The 12,772-nt window shown below is 30.4% G+C and overlaps 1 protein-coding gene across 4 annotated transcripts in view; it reads left to right on the forward strand.

Moving 5' to 3' along the window:
* Positions 1 to 12,772, forward strand: part of LOC117181395 (supervillin-like) — a 206,552-nt gene that overhangs the window by 122,807 nt on the left and 70,973 nt on the right. For all 4 annotated transcript variants that reach the window (XM_033374005.1, XM_033374006.1, XM_033374008.1 and 1 more), the window contains exon 9: positions 5,796 to 6,577. In XM_033374005.1, coding sequence (XP_033229896.1) covers positions 5,796 to 6,577 — 782 coding nt within the window. The remainder of the gene's footprint in view (positions 1 to 5,795; positions 6,578 to 12,772) is intronic.

Raw genomic sequence — 12,772 nt, forward strand, 5'->3', positions numbered from 1 at the left:
ATTGACCAAGTGTATAGAGCTCCAAGGAGATTATGTTGAAAAATAAAAAAAAAATTTACCCAAAAAAAATTGTTTTTATACTTCATTCTAAGGACTTATTGAGCTACCCTCGTATGACCTTGGAAAGTGCACTCCTGCTGCATAGCGGCACCTGAACAAACCCTGAAGTAGAAATTCGGTCGTATTCCGAAAACTTTGTCTCACATAAGTGTATATGATTCATTTAGCATGTACAATATGTCTTTCACCATTAATTTTCTTTTCAGTAAACAAATAGTTTTTTAATAAATATTTATAGCAATATCTTGTCATAACCACTTTTTAATACTTTCTGAGTAATTTTCTAGCAAAAAAGTAATTGTAATTGATTTAAAATGTGATGTATACTTTACATCAGAAAACAAGTTTTTAAATATGCCTAAATGTTCTTTAAGTAAATTTGAAAAATAGTTCAATAGGTTAGAAATAAGTAAATAAAAAATTGTTATCAATAATTGGAAGAAAACATTATTTATCGCTGAATTTGTTAGATAAATGACACACTTCATTCCTGAGTTTAAAATTGTTTTCCATCTTTTTCAAATAATCACGCATTCGCAACAACACTCAGATCAAGAAGTGTTCTACAAGATGAGCATTATAGATTTCCAAGCTTGGTAAAATGATCTTCACTGACTGTGTTTTAATGAGATATTGCATGTCATATGCAAGTCATATTATGTTTCTAACCGCCTAACAAATTATATGAAATGCATTAGAGACTTATGATAATTTTCCTATAATACTTTGTCGTACGAGGATAATCAAATTTTAGAACACATTTAATCGAAAAATAATTACTTTTCATTCAAGTTAAGTTTGTACTGATTTTTATCTAGCAAGAGAGTTCAAGCGTAACTTATTAAATTAAGTTAAAATTTGCTTATAATAGATAATAGTTTATTAAATTGATTATAATTCAACATAAAATATAGCAAGAACCTAATATTTTATTTTATTTTTTAATTTTAATAAGTTTTAATGCCAATTCATTATTATTAATTCTAAGAAAACTATATGCATATACATTTTTGACACTTGCAACGTAACCTTTTGAGTACTTTTTTATTTTTTGGTGCCCTAAAAAACTGATTTTGTCGACTTGGTCTTGCGCGCGATTGCTCAGATACCCAGATTTGTATTCTACAGATATGCAGGTAACCATTTTGTTTACAATGATTATATATTATTATAACAAATTCACAAAAACTTTAACTTCATCTTTCTGATTTAAAAACTGCGAGATAATTATTTGATACCGCTTATTAAATCAAAAGAAAGCAAGTTTTACGTGCTTGTCATGTATTTTGAGGGGCAGTAGCCCAGGGGCGTAGGTGGTGCCGCCACTAGGCGACGGTTACACATGATACACTTTCATTTTAAAGTACTACGGGGCTGCTGAAAGGCGTTTTAAATTCGTGACGAAAATTATAATTTTTTTTTAAGATACACGTCCCCGAGATGTTAAGTTGATGAACACAGAGAAAAAAACCTGTTCAGTTAAGAGAAAATCAGTTTTCAATGAAATGGTATTTCAGTGTGTCAGACATAAAAGTTTTTATTTTTAATAGATACGAAAGTCTTACTTTAAGCTATTATTGCTACCATGAAAATAACGATTTGAAACAAATCCTTTAAACGCGATGTGTATTGTATTCTCGTCTATTTTAGAATGTGACAGGTATTTACGTAGATTTATTTTCAAGAATTTAAGGAGTAAAGTTGTACATTCATGAGCTTAGTGCCGTGTACTTTAGGCTGGTAGTTTTACGTTTATTGGAGGAAAAATTTAGTATGTCAGGAACCTCATTACTAAAAAGTAGAAAAATAGAACTGAAAGAAAGTAGGACTGCATTTTTTTAAATACAGAAAGAAAGAAATGTTTGTTATTTAGATGTTTTCCTGTACTTAAAGTTAATATTTATTTATGAAACAATCATTAAAATGGAATTTTACCAATTATTTAACATTTAATTGGCATTGCGATTACTCAGTATTGACAACTTCAACATTCAACCAGTTATCACCAACGAAAGTAACTAATCAGAAACTTAGATTTATTACGGTTGGAAAATCCAAGATTTTGGCAACTCTCACAACATATGTTTAATAAGCACATATTTGTGTAAAAAAATTAAGACACGTTTAAAAATATAATTTTACATTAATAACCTACAATTTCCTTATAGTTTCAATTGAAATATAAAATCAGTCATTTGTAGCCTTTAAGAGCATATGATACTTACATTTTCCCCCGGCTTTTTTCCACAAAAAATGAAAATTTTTATAAACTGAATTCGGAGATGCTATAAAATATCATAACGGACGTCCCCGGGCTCTTTTTTGAGGGATAATAACAACAAAATTTATTGTGCTAAATAAAAATTTTATGCATATGCATTATTTTGAGGTTACGTCATTTTTCATCTCTGCCTTACCGAAAATCTGGAAATTATTGATGAAATAAACTTTTTTGATTACCTGCAACCAAGATTAGTTCCGCGAGATTAGTTACTATGTTTATTTTGGAAGTAACACTCGGGTCAATTGTAACAAACATAACCTCCAAATATACACGCACGTTGTTAGCAATATCAAACAATTTCTGATAAAAAAAAACACAAAAAAGTGTGTGGGGTCGTCCGTTAACATGTTCGCTATCATTTCCCAAATTTTTAAGACAAAATATTTATTATTCTAGAAAAAAAGCCGGGTGAATCTAAAACTGGTAAAATCGACAGTTTTCTCAGTATCACATGCCCTTAAACTTAACATTCATTAACCAGCGAGATGACTGTGCTGGCGATCACTCAGTGAGTTCAAACGACTAACAAGACGATTACGTGGATTTTTGACACTACTATTTATAATATTTTTTTTTTAAGTAAGTTTTTGACTAATAGAGCAGTTACTTATTATCATGGAATATGAGAGTCTGTAAAAATATGAATTCTTTTTCATCTTAATAATTTCTTGAATTTTTTTAAAATTGTAAAGGTAGGAAAATTTGCAAAAAATCAGAGAATCCATCGAAAGGTCGATCAATGTGTTTCGTTAAGACGAAAAAGGTTTTAACTTACGATAGGGTTATATTCCAAATTTAAAAAAAGTTTTACTTACATAAACAATGTCTAATTTAAATAAAAAAACTTTAGAAGTCGCTATCGGCTGATTATGAAAGGTAATCTAAGGTTCATCAATAGATCAATCGACGCGTCTCAAAGGCACTAGCAATTACATCCAATACAGTACTGTTACATTTCTGATATAAAAAAAAGTTTTCCTCTCATTAACAGTAAATGCTTTTGTTTGATAAAATGTTATTGGTAGGTCGTGAAAGGTCATGAAAGGTTGCTTCATATGTCAATTCATGTTTTTCGAAGACACAAATACATGATATACAGTACAGTTGTATTCCAAATATTAACAAAGTTTTCCTCATATGAACAAGATAAACAATATATTTTGAAAATTTATAAATAGATAATGGTATTATGCCACAGTATTCCTAACATCAACACATTTTTTCTCATATAAACAGAATAAACCATTTTTTTAAACTTCATAAATTGGTACTAGTAGTAGGTCATAAACGATTCCACAATAGGTCGATCGATGCGATCTCGAAGACGCGAAAACACAGTACTTCAGATGTATGTTTGATTTATTTAAAATATAAAAACATTCTTCTCATATAAACAAGGTACATCATGGACATCAATTAGAGCTAAAATTCTTCCCATTTTTTATAGCTAAATGTACATTTTGAAATCTTAAGTTCAGTTCCTTGAGAAATCTTGAAGCGTTCGAAAATTTTTGTTAAATTATGGTCAAGCGTAAATCCTAGTCTTTAAACCTAAAGCAAGAGTACGATTAAATATTATCTAATTCCTGAGTATTTATAAAAAATATATAGTCATCAATGGATATTTGTGGGTAGTGCATTATACCACTTTTCTGTTAAAAAGGTGTTCTTGTAGGTCTTTTTAGAAGCAACAATTTGTTTTCTAAACTTCGGTTTTATATCTCGCGTTGTTTGGCTGTAAATGTGAATTTTCATGATCTCAACAGCTTTTTCAATGTTTAAAAGAAAAATGACAAGTTCTATTCCCTTTTGAAAGCAACCATTTTTTTTATTGCGTTCTTTGTAGGTATTTTAAAAAGCACTAATTTATTTTGTAGCCTTTTTTCATATTTCACGTTGTTGCTGATCACGTTATTGAATGAAAATTTGAATTTTCGGCTGTGCAATAGCCGCTTCGTTGTTTTAAATAAAAACCATGGGTTCTATCAGAAAAGGTTGAAGGCAATCTTGTAGCTCTTCTTAAAAGCAGCCACTTGTTTTTTTGTACATTTATTTGTATGTTGCATAGTTTGACCACAAAATTTAATTTTTTGAAGCGTTATCACGATTGAAACAAAAACGACAAGAACAACGACGAAAGCGACAGACACCACCATAAAACAGATTTTTTTCGATTTCAGAGGGTCATTCAGTTTATTCCCTTTGTTTTTTCAAGCAGAAAATTTTTTTTGAAAAATGTATAGTTCCAGTACTGAGCGTTCCCAAGATACATAACCGAGAAACCATCTTATTCTGTAAAGTTGTTAATTTCAAAGTTTACACTTATTTAAGGCGAATCATTATTCTCCAATTTTATGTATAAAAATGTGAAATTTCTTTGAAAGTTAATTTAAAGTTAATTCTAGTAAATTTAAGAGAAGTCAACAGAGTTCAAGAGAATTTTAACGAATTCAAGCGGTTTCAAACGAACTTAAGTAAATACAGGCTAAATTAAATTCATTCAGAAGAATTGTAGGGAAGTAAAGGACATTCAATTGAATGACAGATTTTTTCTTGGAAAAGAAAATATTTCCTTAAATCAGTTTAGCTAATGGATAACTTTAATTTTATAAACGTACATTGTATTCATTTCAGTTAAGTATATTACTTAAATACTAAGTATATTTTTGAAATAATGTATCGGGAGGAATGTTTAAAAACAAGAATTTTGTTATCATGCATTTTTTCCAAATACATTATCCAAAGCTAATCGCTAATAGATAAAGCTCCAAATATAATTTTTAAACATACAAATGAAGACATTCTCGAGTACACTTTTATTTTATTTGCTTACAAATTTTAAGCACTGGAAACATGTACTCTACTAAATTTCGAATCGACTTATGTTTATAGTTATTCTCGAATGTGTGAATTTGGCAGATTTTTGACTTCCTGCCAAGTTTAATAATAGATCACTGTACAGTCTTCAATGCTATGAGGAAGACAGTTCCGCGCACTGCAATCTGACGTTTTGTTCAGTTTTAATCACGATGATATCCCAATAGTCAAATTGTAGATTTTGAATCGCTTTAATAAATATGTGTAGATTATCTGACAAATGAAGTGTATATCTAATGTTTGTATCTATAATAAAATAAGAATAAATTGTGCTGACATGTTAGAAATAATTTGAGTTTACGTGCATGCTAAACTTACAAATTATATCAAACATGCGCTGCTTACCTCATACAGATATGTAAATAAACGTGAGATTGACCAGCATGGTTATGTTTATGTACCCGAACAAAAAATTGGGAACTATTTTACATCTAACATACAAATTGTTTTAACTTGAATCTTCTAAGAAATCAAAGGGTATTTAAATACCGGCGTTAAATCACTACAAACACGTTTTTCATTTTAATTATATTTAACTTCTTGATGTTACTCATAAGAATTATTTAATTTATAGTGTCTGTGAAGAATCGCAACGTACTACAAAGGAAAATAGAACCAGGTACACGGTAGACGTGCCTGAATGTAAGTCAATTACCGAAAGTAGTCAAAGGAAATTCTTAGCATTTAATTCAACTAGCCTTAAAGCTTCCGCTCAAATGTCTGACAGTACTGAATCAGCAATAAACTCAGGCACTGCAAAGCATTCTCACTCTTTTGAAACAAAAAATGCCCCTATGGAAGGTAGATTTAAAGACGAGGATGAGGAAAGCTTAAGGATAAAGCTGAAAGACCACAAAGATAAAAAATGCATTGAAGATGAAACCGTCAAGTGCATTAACAGCGTTTCTAAAGTTGCCAAGCATTTTAAAGTCCTGGAAGAAAAAGCAAAGGCGATTTCGAAGGAAGCTTCATATCGTCGGCCTCAAAAAAGTAATCGGCGTTTACAAAATTTTCGAGAGAAAAAAGATCAGTGCTCTGATAGATTCGTTACTCAACCCATTACTTACGAAGAAGTGCGTGAAGCTGTGTTTCAAAATCAGCAGAAAAGTCAAACTGAAGAGAAACAGAGAACCGAAGATGAGTTTGATCCATCCAAGTTGAGCCTAGCTGAGAGGGTGAAGCTCTTTAATCAAAAAATTGTAAAGAGCCCTCCGCCAAGCGTGATTTCTCAGCGATTTCAACGAAGGCCAGGTAATCGATATCAAACACAGCCCATTACGTCCGAAGAAGTTGAAGTTGCTAGTCGGTTATCCGCATTTAGTTCGAAAACTCTTCAGCAACCACCTGCAACTTTAGGTAAGAGAATTTTTATATGCTTTAAACATAGAGCTTTTGTATATACAATGAAATATTCATTTTGTTTTGAACGTAGTTGAGCCGCGGTGAAAAACAATAAACTGAAAAAGGAATGAATTCCAAGTACAAAAAAAACCATACGTTGAAAGTAATTTTATATATGAAGACAAAATGTCTCCTTTTTGTGATAGTATGATTAAGAGTCACTGCTGACTTTGAAACGCGATACTCTTTCAAAAAAGGAGCCAGAAACTTTTTATTAATCTTTAGGAAGCTTATTAAATTTCGCGTCGAATAGGCCCTACGAGAAATATTTTTTACTTTTTTCAAGATAATACACCGCGTGAGAAATTTTTTTAATTCTCGAATTTTTTTGTACTTTGACTTCAACTTCTAACATGACCCAGGATAGTTGCAGTAGATCTCTGACATTTATACCACACGGTCTTTCAAGTCTTATGTTTAATTTAAGCTTGTAAAACTTAAAAAATTTTAATCGGTTCTTATGGATGCAAGCGTATTTGCACAGAGTTTCAGTCGCTTAAACAGCAAGTCGTGCCACAGGGCTGACCGATAACTGAAACTCGACACAATTCAGGTTTTTTTCCATAAGTATCCTAAGTCACAGAAAGTGTTGAAGTTGAGGAACAAAATCCGAGACATTCTCGATTATCACCCCTCTTTCGGTCGACAGTTGTAATCTCCAACTGAAACTCGAGAACCCGTAAACATTTTTTAAGTTTTATTAACTTAAATTAAAGGTAAGACTTAGAGGCCTTTCTGGTATAAATTTCAAAGTTTTGCTACAACTTTCCTAGGTCATTCCGCAAGATGATTTCGAGGTACAAAATTTGAAAAATTGTTGCAGTTTTTTAACGACTCACGTGGTATATTCTTTTCCAAAGGTCAGAAATGTCTCTATTGGAGCTCATTCTAAGCGCAATTTAATAAGCTTTTTAATGGGTTTTTAAAAAAATTTCTCACTCTTTTTTGAAGTGAAACTTCTTAGAGCGCAGTACGGCATTTTTGCACAGGACTGAATCCATAGTCGTATAGGTCAGGTTTGTGCGTCCCGTCATACTCCATCCACAATGAGTCTCAACCAACTTTAACCTAAAAAACATATTACAAGAAGTTTTTTTGCTGAATATTATTATTGCATAGTATCGCTAGTAGCACGAAACGTTCACTGAGCGTGTAAAATATCCGCCACATGGGAACATTCCACTGGAACGTTTAAAGAATAAATTATCGTTATTGTTATTATGATCAATGAATATCCGATAAACCGTAATTGGTAGGTCAAAATTAATGTCAGTTTATGATTTAGATACCGTATTACAAGGTAGTATATGCGGTACTCAAAACTCAAAAATGACATCTATTTTTACTTATCTCTTACGGTTTACGAGATAATTGTTGTTAAAAATAACAATAACGGAAGTTTCCCCTCAGGTCCCAAGCTGCGGACATTTTATATGCTCAGGGGACGTTCCGTGCTATTAGGGACACGCATATTTTACACACACAAATTCTTAGCAAAAAAATGTAAAAAAAAACTTTTTTACTCAAGTATTTAAAACAATTAAATATAGTCACAAAACAATTCCACAACTTTTTTTGTAAAATTTTAAGTGTTGAATCTACAAAGGGTTATATATTTCTCAAGTGCAAAAGGTTATTAAAAAATTATTTTACTGGACTTTATTGTACAGAATTTTCTTCTTTTAAAATCAGCACTGATGCTTAGTAGTACTTTCGCTGGTCGTACGACAATTTCAGGCAGTAGTGTACATTTATGGTCACGTTTGCAAAAAATTGATGACTAACAAAATTAATATGTTCTACATTTTTGCACTATGAACTGATACGAATTTGGATGAATTTACGTTTATAAAAGTTCAATTAAAAATTAAGAAATCAATGAAAAACTATTTTTTCTGTATTATATCTAATTTGGAGAATCATAATCTTATTTAAATTATATATTTTTTAAACATTTTTAGTACCACACCACCTCGTTAAATTTTTTTTACCATTTTTACGTCTTTCTCAAAACTGATTAAAATCTTGTATTGACGCTTGTTTTATTGGATCTTATAGTTATAACCTTTTATTTTTTTAAATATGTATTTAAACGCTCTTCCTGTTAAATAAAAACAGTAGTCCTTGCCCCACTCAACGAAAATTGTTATATATCTCCATTCAGAATCAGGTGCCTCCAATATGAAGGCCTTAAATGTAAAGCTTATAATTTGAGATTAGGGCAGACTCAGTTAGCCTCAAACACTCATAATTTTGGATAAACGATACTCTCTGCAATATAGAATAAAAAATTTCATCTTTAAGAATTGTCTTTAAACGCAATTTTAAAAATATGACCATGTTTCAATATTCCGACTCTAGAAAACAAGTGCGTTTTCGGAAGTATGTATGACCTATAATTTTATTTAATAATTTCACGCATGTTCTTATTTATAATAGTTTTTTGTAGCATGGCATATGCGGGTAGCCCTGTCTAATTTTTCATATTTGATAAACACTCCAGCTGAACCGCTGGTGATCAAAAAAGCATACGCCCGAAACGCCATGGTTTTAGTTGGTCCCTGGGTCATATTTTGTTCAGGTCAAATTAAAATTTTTTAATAACATACCCAATAGAAAATTTTTAGACCTATAAATAAATGTGATGACTTTATTAGTTTTCGAAATAATCAAATAAATGTAACTTTTTTCTGCAATCGAAAAATACGAATTTTTTGTGTTCAGCTCGCCGTAAGTTATACAATAATAGGAATTTCGTAATAAAAATTTTAGAAAATATGTACCATCTTGATGATCATTCTATTAACACCTTTAGTTTCGTTGTATGCATACAACGAAACTAACGGTATTTATAGAATTTAAATGAATTGTCACTAAATGTTTATAACTATTTTTATTCTTCTCATTGCGTAAATTAGATATTAAAAGTTTCAAACGCTACGGGAGTCGAACGAATTTTCAGAAAATTAAAATTAATGGTCACCTAAACTTTTGGTAGGATTCAAGGAAGTTTTTTGGAAAATATCAGGCAATTCCCGTACCGCTTTCCCGTACCGGGCGTACTATTTAAACTAATTTTAAAATACAAAATTTTTCAGAAAAAGATATTAAGAAATCAAATAAAAAATAATAACAAAAAGATATTAAACTTATACGAAAAGTTCATTTTTAATTTTCTGTAATATTTTTAACTAGTACCTTATTTTGGGAACATTTTTACTTATTCTTCAACCAATTTCCTTTATATCTATTTCTATTCCAGCCTCGACCCATATTTAGGTTAATTTTATTTTAAGTAAACTTAAACTATCCTAAACAGAATATTATATTCTAACAATATTCTACAATAATGATTCTGTGCATTCTGTACGTTAGGAGAAAATCATAATAAACCTATGCTTTTTTGTTTTGATGGCCGGCTTGTACTTCGAATCGTCCGCTAGTATACATAAGTTGATATTGCAGGACGAGCTAGCACGCGTACGGGACAGCTCTGAGATCTTAAATCAATCGTGACTTTAAAACTATAAAACCTAATTGACTTATATTTTCCAAAAAAACTTCCATAAATCCTAACAAAAGTTAAGGTGACCGTTAATTTTAATTTTCTGAAAATTCGTTTGATTCCCGAAGCGTTTGAATTTTTCAATATCTAATTTACGACAAGAGAAGAATAAAAATAGTTATACATTTTTAGTGACAGTTCATTGAAATTCTATAAATATCATTAGTTTGGTTATATGATGGTGCATATTTTCTAACATTTTTATTACGAAATTCCTATTATTGTTGGACTTATGGTGAGTTGAACACAAAAAATTCGCATTTTGCGATTGTCGAAAAAAGTAACACTTTTAGATTACTTCGAAAACTGATAAAGTCATAACATTCATTTATAAAACTAAAAATATACGCAAAAAAATGTCCTATTGGGATATGTTATTAAAAAAATTTAAATTTGAATTGAAAAAAAATATGACCCAGGACCTAACTAAAACGACGGCGTTTAGGGCGTATCCTCTTTTGATCGCCAGCGCGAGCGGTTCAATTCTTCTTCATTTTCGGTGAGTATTTTTGTTCTTTTTTATACAATCTTCTAGCTTTCATTTTAAAAATACATTTCGCGTTGTTCATTTATGAGAAAATGTCAAAATATTATAATTTTCCTCGGTGGCTAGTGCTATCCGACACTTTCTTTTAATACCCTTTTTGGTTTTTACACATATCACTTCTGTTCGTTCTCCAATACGATTATTATTTAAATATATACTTTGGATGTATTAACAGAAACACCTTACAACTGACGCTTTTCATTACTATTTCGGTTGATACCAAATGTTTTAGTCGAGACCTTGTGAGCTCTCTTCCTTGTCGCTCGGGCAATTGTTATAATGTAGTATTAAGAATTTAATTAGAAGACAGTATGGACTTCATATCAGCAATAAGTTATAATAATATATTTATCGCAATGGGTAATAGCTTATATTATTATTTGGAATTTCCTTACTATATTGACGCATATTAATGAGACTTTTCCAACTTTTAAATTCATTCTGTTTACCACAATCATTTTAAATCGTACACATAATCTATGCTAAAGTCACAGAATTATTTGCCACTCAGATATCTTGTTTTTAAAAGGAATGAAGACGACACGTGTCTTAACGATTTGTTAACAAAAATATCGGCGAAGTTATGAGTATTTAAGTTTTTTATTAAAAACTCAGATTATCCAAAAATTTTCAAACTTTTTGTTTAAAGTGTGATATTTTAGCCTGGGAAACTAAACAACTGTACCAAAGGCAAATCTAATAGATTCATTTTTGCAAAAGTCATCGTGTTCACAGACAGACATAAATATATACATACATAATTACAGTCAAATTTTACACAAATATAATACCTTCTCTGATGAGAATGTAAAAAAATCAAGAGAAAAAAGCAGTGATATTTTAAATAAACTGACTTTGAATATTTTCAGAAAAACCGCCGCTATTTTGTCCCTTTTGAATTAAAAAACTTTTTAACGGATTCCGTAAGAGAAAAAGAACTTCTATTAGGATCAGAAAGGAAAAGACTAATACCTGTACTAGATTAAAAAACATCATACCGTTAACAAAAATGTGGAACATTTTTTGATAATCCGCGTTATTGATTTAAAAAATTCGATTACTCATAACTTTGTCAAAGAAAAATTTTCCACAAATGGGTAAGATACATGATCAGGGCTTTCTCGCACATGGTAATATTTTTTACAGTGCACTTTTTTCGATTTAATAGAGCTAAACAAGAGCTCAAAAGTACTTTTTGGCTTTTGTTTTAAATTGAAAAACAAAACAGTTGCGCTACTTATCATGTATAAAAATCAGAGTTTATGAGGACACGCCTTTATGTCCTTTGACAAAGGTTTTCTCGGAGACGGATGCTTCTTTCAGGATGTTCGTTTCATGGTTCGATATAAAGCCTAAAAGTTCCTTGAAACGTTTTTGCATTTTTACATTCTCATTCATGAGAGTGTAATGCAAACGTCCACATTTTCGATCTCTGGTTTTTAACGGATCTTTACGTTTCGGTATGCAGAGAATCCGAAAATCATAACTTTTGAAGGATTTGTCCAATCGAGTCAGCCTTTGATAGACTTCTTAAGGTTCCCAAAATGAAAGTTAAGTTCGTTAAGCAGATATTTCCAAACAAAATTAACTTTAGATCATTTTCAAAAATTGACATTTTTTCAAATTTTTTAATCTTTGGTCAAATTCTCTTATATGTGGGTGGAAGAATTGCAAATTATTCAAGCAAAAGTTACTATTTCGATAAAAATTGGTCATATACTTATGAAAATTTTGAAAATGTTCAGAAAAATAGAAAAAATATTTTTCCAATAGATTAGGTAATTTCATTTAAATTTGTCACTAGATATCAAATATATTTAGGACCTACCTTAGTTAAATTTTTTGATTAGACAGAAATTCAAAAAGTTGAACCTTTTTCCAAATTTGAAGAAAACATTTTTTATAAGCTTAAAAAATTGTTGTCAAATTTTCTGGTACACGGCAAAAAGAATTGCAAATTATCATGATGACATTTTTTAATTCGAGAAAAATTTTAAAAGTTCCATGCTTTTCAACATTTTGAAATTTTCAACAAAAA

Source organism: Belonocnema kinseyi, chromosome 10 (assembly GCF_010883055.1).
Source record: "Belonocnema kinseyi isolate 2016_QV_RU_SX_M_011 chromosome 10, B_treatae_v1, whole genome shotgun sequence".
NCBI lineage: Eukaryota > Metazoa > Arthropoda > Insecta > Hymenoptera > Cynipidae > Belonocnema > Belonocnema kinseyi.